Genomic DNA, 14319 nt, shown 5'->3' on the forward strand with positions numbered 1-14319 from the left:
GATACTTAGGCCTACTACCGTACTGTATTCTAATGTTGGACCTTATGGTGGTACTTGGTGAAACAAGTTTGAGAACAACTGATATAGTCATGATACATTGTCTCAGAAGGCTGATGTGGTTTAAGCCAGTAGATGAAACCTGATAATATAACACACGTCCATGCATTTATAACAGTCTGAAATTATACAAAATACTACTAAACTCTTAAGTGACCTTATTCACTTTTGACTTACTGGTATGTAATCCAAGATAGGAAGCCTTTTAGCAGTTACTGCATTACCAACTCATAGAGGGAAGCCCAATAAAGTGACAACCACTTTGTTATGCTCTTTCTGGCTGTTGCATCAACACATCGCTCGCGGGGGCCAAATGGGAATCGTCGTTCCTGGGTGGTGACGAAAGAACAATAGTCTTGAAGGTGTGATCTAGGGCTGGGCGAAATGGACGAAGAAGTATATCTCGATATATTTTTACTTAAACTCGATATTCGATATAAATCTTGATATATTTTTCGGTGAAAGTATACATAAAAAGATATTCACTGAAATTGAAGCAAATGACAACTGTACTGCAACCAGTAGTGGCACTTTTATTAACCCTTGTGTGGTGTTCGGGTCTGTGGGACCCGTTTTCATTTTTTATTAAAAGAAAAATGATACAATGAATTAATTTTTCAAACTGAGACTCACTGACTTTGGCTCATTTTCTGTGAAGAACATATATCAGAATACATATTTAATGAACACACACCATACACCAACCCTACACATTTGTATTACATATAAGATGTCCGGGTCCACTGGACCCGGAGCTAGTAGAAGTGTGGAAATTGATGTTCTGTGTACCACACACACACACACACACACACACACACACACACACACACACACACACACACACACACACACACACACACACACACACAGCAGGCCTAGACAGGAGGAGGACAGAGTGTAGGTACACAGAACATCAGAGGGTCAAATGTGCGAGAAAATGAGAGCAGACAGTGTTGACAAACAATGTTGCAACCTTGTGTGGTAACCGCAGGTGCGGAAACACAAAAGAAGCATTCCCTGTGGGATGCAGAAACTGGCAGAGAAATTTTCCGTGCAACGTTCATATTGTTGTTACTCAGCCAGCGTTTGTGGGTCTGATGGACCCGTTGCATTTTGTGGCTTTTAATGCCTCACAATCAAACACTTTTATGTTAAAATACTGAACAGATGTTTACCTTATCCCAATAAACATGTTCAGTATTTTAACATAAAAGTGTTTGATTGTGAGGCATTAAAAGCCACAAAATGCAACAGGTCCATCAGACCCACAAACGCTGGCTGAGTAACAACAATATGAACATTACACAAGGGTTAAACCAGTTAGTCAAGATGGGTATTAACAGCACAGAAAATAAACTGTTTAACTAGCACAGAGTTACATAACATAAATGAAATCTACAAATATTCCTTCTACGTAGAATAAATAACATAGCTGTGCAAATAATACAACATGTATCCAGACTCAGATAAAAAATACATTTGCAGGCAGGCACTTTTTAATTCCCAGTTGACGATGTAGTGAACTGTCACACACGTACGGTTCTGGTCAGCTTGGCAACTGGAGAACAGTTTTGATTTGGGCTAAACAACTCAAATGAATGTTTTATCCAGACGCATACATTTGTCCAAATGTGGCCAAGTAGACACACTGTGGGTTTCCTGGACGTCGTCTAAATCGCTAAACTTCCACTAGTTTTTTAAATATATAAATCGCCCGCTTGAATATTCCCTCTTCTCTTCTACGACTCTCTTTTCATCATTTGGGATGTCTGTTGTAATTTCACTTCCTGGTTCCATGACCCGCCCTATCTTGCCTCTGATTGGCCTGTCCCTAATGTGTTGCCCTAACCTTAACCAATCGTCACTCATCATAGTAAACAACCAACCAATCATGGATGTTCTTATACATAAACCAACCAATCATGGATGTTCTTATACGTGCAAGAGGGAGTGGGAAGCCGGGGAAAATCAAGGAACACTACAAATAATCGATATTACGATATTTTCTTAATTCATATCTTGTTTAAAAATATATCGATATATCTTACAAACTCCATATATCGCAGAGCCCCAGTTTGTTCTAACTGAACAATTTTTGTGTGCAAACGCCGCTGTGTTTTGCCATAATTTATTATTTATGATGAAGTAAAGATTAGGGCTTCAACTCAGAGCATGCAGGGACAATTTTTATTCCACAAATGGGTAACAATTGTGACCCCAGGATGCAGAGATAGTAGGGGCAGTGCAGGTATAAATGTCTTTAATAAGAGCAAACTGCAGCCAGGAGAACTTATACAGCTAGGAGGTGTTACGTTGGGGTCGCATGTTTCCCCAAGATTCAGAAGGACGTCAGGCATCCAGGTAAGATGCGGATTTATTCTCAATAGGTGAGGGCAAAATTTACAAAAGATAAACGTGCCGATGGCACGAGAATCCACGGTAAAGCTTAGCAATGAACTAGCATGAGGGTAGTAACAAGTAGCTAGTAAAATAAACTTACACGTAGGGATCAAACAAACATGACTGCCAGGCTGAAGCGGATATTGTCATGATCCGTGGTCCGGATCATGTTTTTGTTATGTTCTGTTAGTTTTGGACTCTTTTAGTTCCTGTTAGACACCTGAGTTTGTTTTAGTTACCATGGCTACTTATGATTTTCACCTGCCTCTGGTGTTCGGGACGCGCACCTGCTGCTAATCAGAGGACTATTTAAGCCTGCCTTTGCCAGTCAGTCGTCCTGGCGTCATTAGTTGTTTGCCTCATGCCTGGACTACGTAAGTCTTAGTTGTTTCATGCCACAGTTTCGTATTGGGTTCATGCCATAGTTTCGTGTGTGTTCTATGCCATAGTTAATGCTATTGGTTTCATGCCACAGTTTTGTGTTTGTTCTATGCCATAGTTAATGCTAGTTGTTTCATGCCACAGTTTCGTGTTTGTTTCATGCCACAGTTTTGTGAGGTTCATGTCTATAGTTTCATGTCCTAAGTTTTTGCCTTAGCTTCCGCATACGATAGGCACACTTGCCTTCGGGTTGTTTTCTGTTTTGTACCTCGTTGATTGTTTCTTAAAATTAAATCATGTTCCTACCTGCAAGTCCTGTCCCAAGTCGTCCGTTTGCCTTCCTGGGAGAACGACCCCGCAGTGAGCGAAAACCCCGTCGTGACAGATATACTTAGCTCTCTGATTAGTGATCAGGAGCAGGTGAGCGTCTCGACCACTAATCAGAGGCAGGTGAAATTAATCAGTGCCCATGGCAACTCCGGAAACTAAAGTGAGCGCACAAACAGAAATAGACACCCAACTAAGAATAAACATGACCTGACGTGACAAGTCATAACAGGAAGTGCACAAGAAAGTCTGAGATAATTTCTATGACAGCGCTTTGGTGTTTTCACGAATCTGCCGGAGAATGTGTTTCTTTTAACTAAACTCGCAGGCTACGACTTGAATAGCCCAATAATGGAAAAAGAGAGGACTTAAAGTGGAACCTTGAGGAACGCCACTAATTTAACTAAAGAAGTTGAACAAATGCCTACTGACTGCATCTGAAGTAAACAAGACCTTAGTTACTTAAATCACATTCCAAAAATAACAAAAACATATACCTGCCGAAAAGGAGAGGACTTAAAGAGGTCTTTTGAGGAACACCTGAGTTATGTAAATCACAAGTTTGGACCCCGGTGTTGAAATCGTTAAATTGTCAATCCAAAGATCTGCCACTGTGTTTACAGTGGTCCAAGTTCCGCCATACGACTGGAACACTCCAGTGTTTTCAGTCATTTACTGCAAAAAATCTTTGTTCCTACAGTTTGGAACTAAACTCGGGGCCCGGTATATGAGGTCATTACCAGGCCACCATGTAAATAGCCGTGCGATACGTATAATCTGGACCATAAGGAACTGTTTTACAGTGGAACGGAACTTTACTGTCATTGCACTCAAAAAAGTACAACGGAATGTCATTTTCAGTACAAACTCGTTAGAGAACAGACATACAGTATACAGGGTAGACAGAACAGAAAGACTGATGGGTTCGCCTCAAGGGCGGCGCCCCATGAAAAAGGTAAACATGCAGGCAGGAGAAGAAGAAGAAAAAAAGCAGATCCCAAGAAAAAAACCTCAAGCAAAGCCCGTTTACATATTTCGACACAAAACTCGAGACTTGCAATGTGGGTATGTTATGGTATGATATGCTCTTTATTGTCATTGCACAAGTATAACGTAATTTCATTTTCACCACAAAGCCGTTCAAGATTAGCCAAACAAACATTGTACCGGTAAGTCAGAACAGGAACCGTGATGGGTCGCCACTACGGTGCCCCTGTAAAAGGTGGGAAAAAGGTAGAGGCTGGGGAAGGATGAGTAAAAAAAAAAAAAGTTGATCCCAGACTGGGCTCCTTTGTGCACAGGGTATACAGACTGGGGCCAAGAAAAAAAAAAGGATCTGTGATAAGCACACAAACATTGTACACAGAAACCACACGACTTGCAACAGGAAGGAATGGCGGCAGGAATGCTGCCCAAAAATGTCCTCCACTTCTCCCAAGAGCCCATCATGTGTCTAGCAGCTAACATTCATCAGGACGGGCAGGCTCTCGTCGAGAAGACCTTTGGGGCAGCGTGGCGCAGATGGTAGAGCCCGACCGTCGTGTCCTTGGGCAAGACACTTCACCCTTGCTCCTGATAAGTCCTGGCAGCTTCCGACATCAGCTTGTTAATGTGTGTATGAATGTGACGTATAATGTAAAGCGCTCCGGGTAAGTGAAGCGCTATGAACAAAAGCCATTTACCATTTCGTTGAGAGGGCAGTTGATCAGTTCCATTGTTTAGATTTTGGAGAGCAGCGCAAAAAGAGGCTCCCAGAAAGTTACGACAAAACAAAGAAGCAAAGGCAGGACAGACGAGGGAGAGGGATGGAATTAAAAAAAGTTTTATAAGTAAATCAAAATCATCGTAGGTTTTGTTTAATGGTTTGACAGCACTGCTATTTTTACTTTTAAGTAAATATCATTTTTCTGTCTCTCGCTCCACTCTCACACTCAATTTTTGTTTGTGCTGGCAATGCTGTGTAACTCTTTTCCTTTCTGTTTGTTCGACTCCCCTTTCTGCCATGAAAAGAGAAACTCTTTAAATTTGCTATCTCTTTAATGTTCTTATCTTATCTTCTCCGGCGCTCTCTCCCTCGCTCTCTCCCTCGCCCTCTCCTTTTCTTCTCGGCTTCACATCCGAATCCAAACATCACACCGTGCCTCTCGTATTTTCCCCCTATGCATCTCCCCGCCGCCGCGTGGAGCTGGGACCGGACTCGTCCCCCTTCCTCTCCACCTCCGTCCCAGCCTCTCCCTCCTCTCGCTCCCCTCTCGCCGTCTTGCTTCCTAACGGAGAGATGATGTTCTATTTCCAGCTGGTGATCATGGCCGGGACAGTTCTCTTGGCTTACTACTTCGAGTACACAGACACCTTCCCCGTGCACGTCCAAGGGTTCTTCTGCTACGACAAGACCTTCTCCAAGCCCTACCCAGGACCGGACAACACCAGCAAAATCCCCCCGGTGCTGATCTTCTCGCTTGTCTCGGCCATCCCCACGCTTACGGTAAGAGTTTTTATTTATTTATAAGTCTGCGTTTTTCAAAGGGGCCGTCAAAGTCACTGCCAAGCACCGTGTAGTCAACGCTTCATTGTGTGTCTTGTAAGTTTCTGCAGTGTTGTGTTAAGTCATCTTTGACATGAGCTGCACTACTGATATAGTGAGCAGATTGGGAAGCTGCATGGAAGTGACACCCTCCCCCAGGCCCTGACAAGCAGGTGTGTGTGTGTGTGTGTGAGTGTGTGTGTGTGTGTGTGTTTGTGTGTTTTCAACACAATGGGAATAGGCAGGCAGGTCATTATAGAAAGAGGCAGATTCAACAACACTCCAAAAGACAAAAAATAGAGAGCCAAAGTCAGCACATAGTTATCATGGCTGGCAGCAGTGGGGGAAAAAAAAGCTATTGGTGGAGAGCATAAAAAAGACAATAACTAGAAAGGGAAGCAATTTAGAGTGTGTACACGTGGTAAGTGTGGGGTCCTAAGCAAGCTTAAATAGGCAAAACCATCAAACAAAACCCACCGAACCAGACTCATTCCCCTGGATTACACCCGACTGAATACGAGAGGGACAAGCGGTAGAAATAGATGGATGGATGAATACACTCATGCAGCCGCGGTATTCTCTACAACGCGGTTGTGCCCAGGACCCCGAATGTTCACACGTTTACTTCGCGGTGTAGAACGAATGTCATTTATCTTTTATGGCTGCTACAAATGAAGTATTAGGTCTCTGCTATTTGCAGATGATGTGGTCCTGATGGCTTCATCTGGCCAAGATCTGCAGCTCTCACTGGATCGGTTCGCAGCCGAGTGTGAAGCGACTGGAATGGGAATCAGCACCTCCAAGTCCGAGTCCGTGGTTCTCGTCCGGAAAAGGGTGGAGTGCCATCTTCGGGTTGGGGAGGAGATCTTGCCCCAAGTGGAGGAGTTCAAGTACCTCAGAGTCTTGTTCACGAGTGAGGGAAGAGTGGATCGTGAGATCCACAGGCGGATCGGTGCGGCGTCTTCAGTAATGCGGACGCTGTATCGATCTGTTGTGGTGAAGAAGGAGCTGAGCCGGAAGGCAAAGCTCTCGATTTACCGGTCGATCTACGTTCCCATCCTCACCTATGGTCATGAGCTTTGGGTCATGACCGAAAGGACAAGATCACGGGTACAAGCGGCCGAAATGAGTTTCCTCCGCCGGGTGGCGGGGCTCTCCCTTAGAGATAGGGTGAGAAGCTCTGTCATCCGGGAGGAGCTCAAAGTAAAACCGCTGCTCCTCCACATCGAGAGGAGCCAGATGAGGTGGTTCGGAAATCTGGTCAGGATGCCACCCGAACGCCTCCCTAGGGAGGTGTTTAGGGCACGTCCGACCGGTAGGAGGCCACGGGGAAGACCCAGGACACGTTGGGAAGACTATCTTTCCCGGCTGGCCTGGGAACGCCTCGGGATCCCCCGAGAGGAGCTGGACGAAGTGGCTGGGGAGAGGGAAGTCTGGGCTTCCCTACTTAGGCTGCTGCCCCCGCGACCCGACCTTGGATAAGCGGAAGAAGATGGATGGATGGATGGATGGGCTGCTACAAAGGGGGCTAGTTAGCTCATACTTGTCAACCCTCCCGATTTTTTCCGGGAGACTCCCGAATTTCAGTGCCCCTCACAAAAATCTCCCGGGGCAACCATTCTCCCGAATTTCTCACGATTTTCACCCGGACAACAATATTAAGGGCGTGCCGTGATGGCACTGCCTTTAGCGTCCTCTAAAACTTGTCGTTGCGTCCGCTTTTTCACCATACAAACAGCGTGCCGGCCCAGTCACATGTTGTATGCGGCTGTTGCAGACACACGTAAGTGACTGCAAGACATACTTGATCAACAACCATACAGGTCACACTGAGGGTGGCCGTATAAACAACTTTAACACTGTTACAAATATGCGCCACACTGTGAACCCGCACCAAACAAGAATGACAAGCACATTTCGGGAGAATATCCGCACCGTAACACAACATAAACACAACAGAACACATACCCAGAATCCCTTGCAGCCCTAACTCTTCCGAGCTACAATATACACCCCCGCTTCCACCAAACCCTGCCCCTCCAACCCCGCCACCCCCACACAATCTCCCAAATTCGGAGGTCTCAAGGTTGGCAAGTATGCCGACTGAATACAAGAGGGACAAGCGGTAGAAAATAGATGGATGGATGAATACACTCACGCAGCCACGATATTCTCTACAACGCGGTTGTGCCCAGGACCCCGAATTTTCACACGTTTACTTCGCGGTGTAGAAAGAGCTAACGGGCTAGATATGTCATTTGTATTTTATGGCTGCTACAAAGGGGGCTAGTTAGCTCAATACGGCTAACGCAAGCAAGCATGTCCACGGCATCAATCAATCCAAGTTTATTTATGTAGCCCTTAATCACGAGTGTCTCAGAGGGCTGCACAAGCCACAACGACATCCTCAGCTCAGATCCCAAATCAGGGCGAGAAAAAACTCAACCCAAGGGGATACAATGAGAAACCGGGCGAACGGTGCAATGGACGTCAAGTGGATCTAGGTAATAGTGTGAGAGTCCAGTCCATAGTGGATCTAGTTAATAGTGTGAGAGTCCAGTCCATAGTGGGGCCACCAGGGGATCATCTTGAGTGGAGACAAGTCAGCAGCGCAGAGACGTCCCCAACTGATGCACAGAGGAGTGGTCCACCCCGGGTCTCGACTTTGAACAGCTAGCGCGTCATATTGTGGTCACCTAATAACCTATCCACGGAGGAAAGGGGGGCAGAGCAGAAAAGAGAGACGGCAGATCAACTGGTCTAAAAGGGGGGTCTATTTAAAGGCTAGCGTGTACAAATGAGTTTTAAGATGGGACTTAATGGCTTCTACTGAGGTAGCATCTCTAACTGAAGGGCATTCCAGAGTACTGGAGCCTGAATCTAAAGTTACAAAGTTACTCTGCTCTAAATGGCGGACACGTCCCTCGAGCAGGGACAACCTCTCTATGAGAATGAAGAAGACACACGAAGCCATGCTGTACTCACGTTCCTTCACCGAGTCGAGTTCTTGCTGTCTTCGAAGCAAGGGGGCTTCGAGCCGAGGCTTTGTTAGCTCCGCTGGCTTGATAAGACTACACAATGAGTTGGATAAGGCCTAAGGAAGACTATAAAATATTTGGAATCACACAGAATCGAATGATAGCACTAAGCTTTGACGAGGAAAGAGCGCGGAGCAGCACAGCAGAACCAACAGCAGCGTGGACAATTTTGTTGGGCTTTGTCAGAAGAAACTGGAAGTTGTTGATTGAAAATGTTGCTGAATAAAAATAACACCATATCGACCCAGTGATGTCCAAACCTACTAGTGCATAGTGCCCGCTCCATTTTGTGACGTGGGAGCTCAATCAACCGTTTACGTCACGTCTTGGGTCTTCTTTTGAAAAGAAAAGGGTAACAAATAAGGAGATCTATACAACGCGATCGCGGGAATAATGCGATCAGTGTTTTATAGACCCCTACAACCGCGTTATATCGAACTTTGAGCGTATATCATGTCATTCTGTAAATGGTAAGTGGGTTATACTTGTATGGCGCTTTTCTACCTTCAAGGTACTCAAAGCGCTTTGACACTATTTCCACATTCACCCATTCACACACACTAACCAGGACCCATCAGAAGCAAGGGTGATGTGTCTTGCTCAAGGACAGAACGGACGTGACGAGGTTGGTAGAAGGTGGGGATTGAACCAGGAACCCTCAGGTTGCTGGCACGGCCACTCTCCCAACCGCACCACACCGTCCCCTTCTGTATCATGCAAAGAAACAAACTGGTACATAATGTCAGAAAAATTGTATGTAAATTATCAAAAAGCGTTCCCAGTTCCCAGTGAACAGATGAAAGCTGTCTTTGTTGCACCAAGCCAAAGGCTTGGAAAATTCCGCTGTGTACGATAGGAGGAGACTGGAGGGGTTATCTATTGTGATCCAATACTTGCCCAAGCTCGATCCAGGACCAGCCCAAGCCCGAGGCATCTCTTTCTTTTCGGTTAATGTGACCGAAAACAATGGCTGTTTACATACCCCCCATTCCTTTAGAAACAGCTGTTGTTGTGTAAACAGGGAATATCCAAATAAAGGAGGAGACGTAAATAGGGATGATACTCGAAACCGATTTTCCCGGTTGTTCGATAAGACAAGAACCGAGTCCTCGTACTCGAATCCCTTTTTGAGATCCGGTACTCGCTATCGAGACCACTATAGTAAAGAAAAAGAGTTGGTTCTTTATTCGAATCCCTGGGAACAAATCCCGTCCCGACCAGAAATGCCCCGTGAGACATCACAAGAAATGACGTCATGTAGCTCAGTCATTAGGCGCAGATAGGGAAAGTAGGAAAAACAATGGACCGGAAAAAGCGCTCCAAGGTGTAATAAAGTTCAAAACAAAAGGTATAATCCAATGAATAACTTTACTGAGAGATTTGAGCAGGGTACAAACACATGACGAACACTTTTACGACCAACCGGAAGCATAGCAACCAGGCTGGCAACGCACCTCCTTTTACGGCAGCTGTCGCAACGTTCTTAAAGCAACCGCAGCACATACATATATATACAACATATCTCCTTTTTTAACTTTTGTTTTTCTTTCCTTGTAAACAAAACAAAATCACACTGTATATGTGTTGTCTGTCTAATTATAAATAATGCAGACGAGGCGTGTTGGCTGAGTTCTTGACGTTGACTTTCACAGCGTGCTCATAACCTCATTCTTAGCTGCCGGGTGGCGACATTCAACAACACTTTTCGGGGCTACACGCATGCTCGTCACTCCCGTTGCATGCTGGGTAGTGTAATTGTTATATTCCCTAGCTCATAACATCACATATTTCCCCCTATAAAGAAATAATGTTAACTCAATAAAGTCTATTTCTTTTTGTATCTTTAACTTTTCATTTTTAAGGATTGTAACCACATTTGCAAACAACTTTTCTCTTCATAGAATTGTCTTTCAATACAGAAATAAAGTGCACAAATGTCAAAGCATCATAACAAACAGTTATGTCAAATAGCAGCAGAAGTGCACTTTTTGGAGAGCTGTATTATTTTAAGTTTTGTGCCCAAGGGATTGATTTTATTTAACACTATATTATTATTTATACACCTATAGTGATCACAGAGACAGGTTGTTTTTGTGTTACTGTATATATTTGTTTTTCTGAAAAATCCCACTTAATATACTTTGGGTAACAACAGTCAATATTTATTTATTTTATTTTATTTTTTTAGGGGGGTAACAGTCAATATTTATTTATTTATTAGATTTGATTTTTTTCTTACATAATAAAAGTGAGCTTTTGTTAAACCAAATATTGTGTGTTTTTTTTTCCATATACAACAACCTATCTGGACTCGATAAGAGAATCGATAAGGAATCGGTTCGATAAGAGGATTCGAAAATAGGCTCGAACTCGATAATTTCTTATCAAACATCAGCCGTAGACGTAAACCTTTTTCCGTCAGAGCGTGGGTGACACTGTAAGAGGTTACAGGTCGACACGTTTCTCCTCAATTGAGCCAAATTGAGTTCTATCTCTGTTTATTTCCTTGCTTCTTGTCTTGTTTAATAGATGTCATCGATGTTTGAACCTGACACATAACATATTGGACGTCTATTCAAACTGGACCCTGAGGCATCTAACCTCATGAGAGTGACCCTTGAGGTCCCATAATCAACATTCTCAGCTTGTTCTTTTATGCCTGATAAAGACTCTCAGAGTGATTGTCAATTTTGCAATCAACTTATTGGATTTATCCAACAGTGTGATTGCTTGATCTGGAGAAGGCGCATTGTGGTTATAGTCCAAGGAGAGGAAGCCTCCTTTGATCTCTTCGCTTGGCTCCATCCCCAAGACGTAGAACACTGGATGGAGTGTTTTTCTGCCCGCACATACTCATTTAGGAAGAAGCCCGAGTCCTTCAAAGCTGCCCCAGCTGTTCTTTTTAGTAGATCTAGGTCATAACACATCACTTACACCTATTAGTGTTCCGTCTGACAGAGAGTTCATCGTGTTCAACAGCAGCAAGGTGCAGTAACTCGCCGCACTAACTCCCAGAGATGGAGTCATTGTGGGACAAATAAGCTTTGCAATGTTGCGTGATTTGTGTGGAAAATAATCAACTGTCGCCATAATACGATCTTTTGCTGTGAGTCACAGGACTCACAATCTGTCTTTTTGTAATAAACCACCAATTTCTTGAATTTCTTCACACTAGGTTGTCCAATTGGGATTTTTAATTTTTTTTTTCAAATCAGATTTTTTTATGTAGTCCTTAACATTACAAAAAAAATGCGAAGTCTAATGTGAACGCAAACTGACCCTACTATACTGATAGTATACTCTGTTTGAAAAGTACCGGTTCCCCATTTTTATTGTATTTTTTTTTTAACGGACATGACGCCGCGTCGTCACGTCATGACATTGCTGGTTTTACGAGCAGAGGAGCATGTTCGGCAGTGCACACACACTGAGTACTTACAAGCAGACACAGTGTGTAGACAGAAAAGGGAGAATGGACGCATTTTGGCCTAAAAACTAAAGATAAAGGTGAAGTTATAACACTGAAATGCCCTCAGGAGGTGTTTTAGCTACTTCTAAATCACCAATCCTCACCCCCATGGCGACAAATAAAGTATGTTTCTTACAAGTATCATTATCACTGCAGGATGAGGAATAGCTAAACATGCTTCACTACACACCGTAGGAGAATACAATAGCTCACTGGCGTCATCGCTAACAAAAGATAGCATGCCTGAATGTAAACAAATGCCATGGGTGGATCTACACCTAACATCCACTGTAATGATACCAAGTACAATAGCGTATCTAGTCGATACTACTATGATTACATCGATATTTTTTATTTTAAAAAAAAAATATAATAATATGCTTATATACTTAGGAAATACGTCCCTGGAACTACTTGGTATAATATCAATACCTAAATGTGTGGTATCATCCAAAACTATCAAACAACGGAAGAATAAGAGATTATTACATTTTAACAGAAGTGTAACAAGAACATGATTGTGGAGGTCTTGCTCCTCCAGGTTCTTCGGACCACCAATCATCGACATGTCGGGCTCTTCCAGGTTTACAAAAGTGTTTTATTTTATAATAAAACGTGCAAAGTCTTTTGGGTGCTTTTCAGCAGTTGTCTGTCTATCAAGTGAGCGCACAAATTGTTTCTCTCCAGTGTCGTGTCTCGCTCTCGCTCGCACTCGTCTTCGCTCTCCACCATCAATCCAACCAACTCCTTTCCCACTCCTTCCCGGCTGCTGCCTTTAACAGAGCGACAGGTGATTAGATAAATGCGCCCCGGTGGGCCATATATGCACCTGTCGCTGATCTAGAAGCCGGTCCTGGCATACCCCGCTTCGCTGCAGGTCCGCAGGCCACGCCCCCCCACAATGATGAAACAGAAAATAAGCAGATATCAACAGTAAATGAACAAGTGGATTAATAATACATTTTTACAGTTTGTCCTTCATAATGTTGACAAAATAATAGAATGATAAATGACACAATATGTTAAGAGTGTGAATGTTGTCTGTCTATCTGTGTTGGCCCTGCGATGAGGTGGCGACTTGTCCAGGGTGTACCCCGCCTTCCGCCCGATTGCAGCTGAGATAGGCTCCAGCGCCCCCCGCGACCCCAAAGGGAATAAGCGGTAGAAAATGGATGGATGGATGTTACTGCATACGTCAGCAGACTAATTAGGAGCCTTTGTTTGTTTACTTACTACTAAAAGACAAGTTGTCTAGTATGTTCACTATTTTATTTAAGGACAAACTTGCAATAATAAACATATGTTTCATATACCCTAAGATTTGTTGTTAAGATAAAGCTAATAATGACATTTATTGTGGTCCCCTTTATTTAGAAAAGTATCAAAAAGTATCAAAATGCATTTTGGTACCGTTACCAAAATATTGGTATCGGGACAACCCTACATGTGAGTTGTAATTTATATTTAAAAAACATAATCCGCTTGAGATTTGTGTTATTCTCTCAATCTCTTTGCTAGAATGCATTATCGCCTTCTCTAAACTGGTGGTAAATTGAGAATCAATTCTGAATCGAATCATGAGTTTTTGGAAGATTACTATACCTATAGTACTATTGTTTTTTCCCACTGAATATTACTCAGGTAATTATTTGAATTATATTTTTAATTTTACTTGAATCACATTACTCTGAAGCAACAGTACGTTTACTTGAGTGCAGTATTTGGCGACTTTACCCGCCTCTGCTCCCGACTAAAACGTGCATATTGACATCTAAGGGTGAACTGGGATTGTTATGCTTTATTTTTCACCAAAAAAAAATTATACAGAATTATACATTATACAAAAAAACCCCCCCAAAAAACATAAAAATTATTAAAAATACAAAAAAATATAAAAAATAAAACAAATAACAAAATAATAATTTTAAAAAATAATATAAAAAAAAACACTAATAGATAGTCGGTAGTAAGAAAGTAATTAATGCATCAGTTTTTTTTTTTACTTTCATGTAACTGTACGGCTGTGAATCTTTGGGCACCACACGATTCAATTCGATTTTTCGGGGTCGATGATTTAATTCAGAATCCATTCTCGATTCAAAATGACTCTTGATTCAAAATCA

General features: G+C 43.0%; 1 protein-coding gene across 14 annotated transcripts in view; it reads left to right on the top strand.

The window, feature by feature from the left end:
* The window catches only part of plppr2a (phospholipid phosphatase related 2a), a 214225-nt gene that overhangs the window by 111586 nt on the left and 88320 nt on the right, over positions 1-14319 (top strand). For 12 of the 14 annotated variants that reach the window (XR_009816690.1, XM_061973639.1, XM_061973632.1 and 9 more), the window contains one exon: positions 5462-5650. Coding sequence is in view for 13 of the 14 variants with exons in the window: in XM_061973639.1 (XP_061829623.1) it covers positions 5462-5650 (189 nt within the window). In the remaining variant the exon portion in view is untranslated. Of the gene's footprint in view, positions 1-3324; positions 5651-14319 lie in introns of those variants that run through there. The other 2 variants (XM_061973642.2, XM_061973643.1) reach the window with 2 other exon arrangements.

Source organism: Nerophis lumbriciformis, linkage group LG22 (assembly GCF_033978685.3).
Source record: "Nerophis lumbriciformis linkage group LG22, RoL_Nlum_v2.1, whole genome shotgun sequence".
NCBI classification, from domain to species: Eukaryota; Metazoa; Chordata; class Actinopteri; order Syngnathiformes; family Syngnathidae; genus Nerophis; species Nerophis lumbriciformis.